This window comes from Penaeus vannamei, unplaced genomic scaffold, assembly GCF_042767895.1.
Source record: "Penaeus vannamei isolate JL-2024 unplaced genomic scaffold, ASM4276789v1 unanchor2068, whole genome shotgun sequence".
In the NCBI taxonomy this organism is placed as follows: Eukaryota; Metazoa; Arthropoda; class Malacostraca; order Decapoda; family Penaeidae; genus Penaeus; species Penaeus vannamei.
The window spans coordinates 50-2,500 of NW_027215062.1; the positions used below are offsets into that span (position 1 = coordinate 50).

General features: G+C 40.2%; 1 protein-coding gene across 1 annotated transcript in view; it reads left to right on the forward strand.

Annotated features, from left to right (window-relative positions):
• Nucleotides 1-267: 267 nt before the first annotated feature.
• The window catches only part of LOC113828634 (uncharacterized), a gene marked incomplete at its 5' end in the record, with an annotated part of 3,009 nt that continues 825 nt past the window's right edge, over nt 268-2,451 (forward strand). The window contains 4 exon segments of the mRNA XM_070120050.1: nt 268-363; nt 514-675; nt 863-1,018; nt 1,367-1,543. Coding sequence (XP_069976151.1) covers nt 268-363; nt 514-675; nt 863-1,018; nt 1,367-1,543 — 591 coding nt within the window.

A 2,451-nucleotide genomic window follows, 5' to 3' on the forward strand; every position in this document is an offset into this window, starting at 1 on the left:
ATTAAAATATTTACTAGATTTTAAGATTTTAGGCCAGTAACATTATAGCAGACTTCACGAAAGTATTGTATAGTATAAGTACTGATGTATATAAAATTTCAGAGTGTTACTGCCTGTCACTTTCCCAGACAGAGCTCAGGTTGCTGCCTCTTAAGCACCTGGTAGTTATCAGTAAATCGATCTAATAAGGGTTTTCTGTAATTGATAGTTTATGGGTGTATATAGAAAAATAGTATGTCAGTAATAAAGCAAGAGATTTTTTTTCAGATGCTTAACTTCTCAATGGAATTGATGAACTGGAACACCTTGGAGAATCTGGAATCAAGTCAGCTCCAATCCATTACTGACTCTGTCAAAGAATCTGTAAGTGGGAGAAGGGCCGATTAAGACCAAGAGTGAATTTTACTAACAACTAACAACAACGACAAACATTGTTTTAGACTTATGGTTGGTAATTTTCATTACATATTGCCCTTACGGAAGAACCTCTCATAGCATATCATTATATTGCAGATCATGGTATCACTGATCACTCTCGCAAAGCCATTGGTTGTGATAAAGAAGGACAACCAGGCCTTTTGTGCCAGTGTGAGCATGCAAGGTAACAACACAGCCATGGTGGGAGATTTGTGCCCATTCATACCCAAATATTCTACAACCAGCATTGATTTTACGGTAGATCACTAGTGTGCATTTGATGCATAAATTTTAGAATAGTTTTGCTCTTTTATTTTTTGTGCTTCTAGCCAAATTTACATCTAATATATAGTCTTAGATTTGACAAATTGTGGCACAAAAATAAGATATATCATGTTACAAGATTAAATTCCACTTCTGCTCTTTCTCAAACATGAATCTGAAGGAAGTGATGACAAAAGTACCTGAAGCATATGCACTGCAGGAAGCACGGGGGCAACAGACCTACCATCGCATTGAAAAACATGAAAACGAGGACCTTTTCACAATGGAACTGAAGGACGACTCGATGCCTGCGGATCGCCTCCACCTCTTGATTCCGGTTAGTAGGATGAGATACTTTGTCTTCTGCGGAGTAAGAAGTTCATGTCATTTGATTTGTGTGTTACCAGTTAATCGATATTGGTGTTTAGATTTATTTATTTGTGTAAGACATTCATATTTTCGGTCCGAATTTATCACTCAAACAGTATCAGTCCTACAAACATGAACACATGAATTGTTTCTGATGGAAATAGGGAAATAAAATAAAAATTACATATTGATTATATACTTACCCTCTTCTCTGTCCCTCCCCCTCCTTCCTCTTTCCCCCATAATCCTATTTCTCACTGCCCCCCCTTTTCCATTCGTATCTTACCTAAAAAAATCCTTTGCTATGTCCGTTCAGATGAATACCCTCATACAAGCCGGGGTTGTATGGGTCGCGATCACCAAAGAGCGCTTCGGACATCTGACCAAGAGGCAGGAGGACCTAGAGTGCGCAGGAGGAGCAACAGCGAAGCATGGGTACCAGCTTCACGCTTCTGTGGATCATCTTCCCCCAGACGAATCCTTCATCTTCAAAGTAAGTTCTGTCACTGAATATACTTCGGTGTTATAATGAAGAATGTGAGTAGAACAAATAGATTTTGAAAATCTGTGTATATTCTTTGGATTTTTATCCTAGAAAGGATAAATGTGCAAATTGTCATTTTCCCTGTGGCTCTTCTAATGAATCGGTGGTCTTCTAATGAACAAGTCATTGCCATTTGGCTCCTTCGGTTAGCATTCTGCTGCTCGAAGTTCTCTTGCTGACAAATCCTTAATTGACCTGGCCACTATTTGCAGCTCGGCACTAAATTTCTTGCTGACGGATCCTCAAAGGACTGGACCATCATCTGAAGCTGCACTGATGAATATTTAATTCCAGGAAGGTTCCTTGGTGTTGGGTTCTCAAGCAAGGGGATTATCAGTGACTGCAACTCTAATGAATGTTCCATTCCTGAAATATCCCTTGTAAGTGGATATTCAAGCGACAGAGTCATCACTGGAAACTCCTTAGGGAACTGTCCCATTCCAATGTCATTTATGGCTTATTCTTAAGTGACTGGGTCATCACTGGAAGCTCCGTCGTTGACCATTACATTCCTGGTATATCTCTTGTTGGTGAATCTTCTGGCAACTGGGCCATTATTCTACACTCCATACATGAATGCTCCAATCCTGGAATTTTCTTTGCTGGCAGCTCTTAAGGTGAATGTGCCACTGTTGAAAGTTTCCTCGGTTTTAGTTCCTTGGATGAATATGCCTTGGTAATAGGTCCCCAAACAAACATTTCGCCTCCACAAGTTCACTTGCAGATGGTTTCTCAGGCAAATGTGCCACTCCTGAAAGAACATTTGCCAGTACCAGATGCGCCAGTTCCCATGCTGGTTAGCCCCCAGGCAATCAAGCCACTTCCAGAAATCCCCTTACTAACAGTTGTCTATTGTA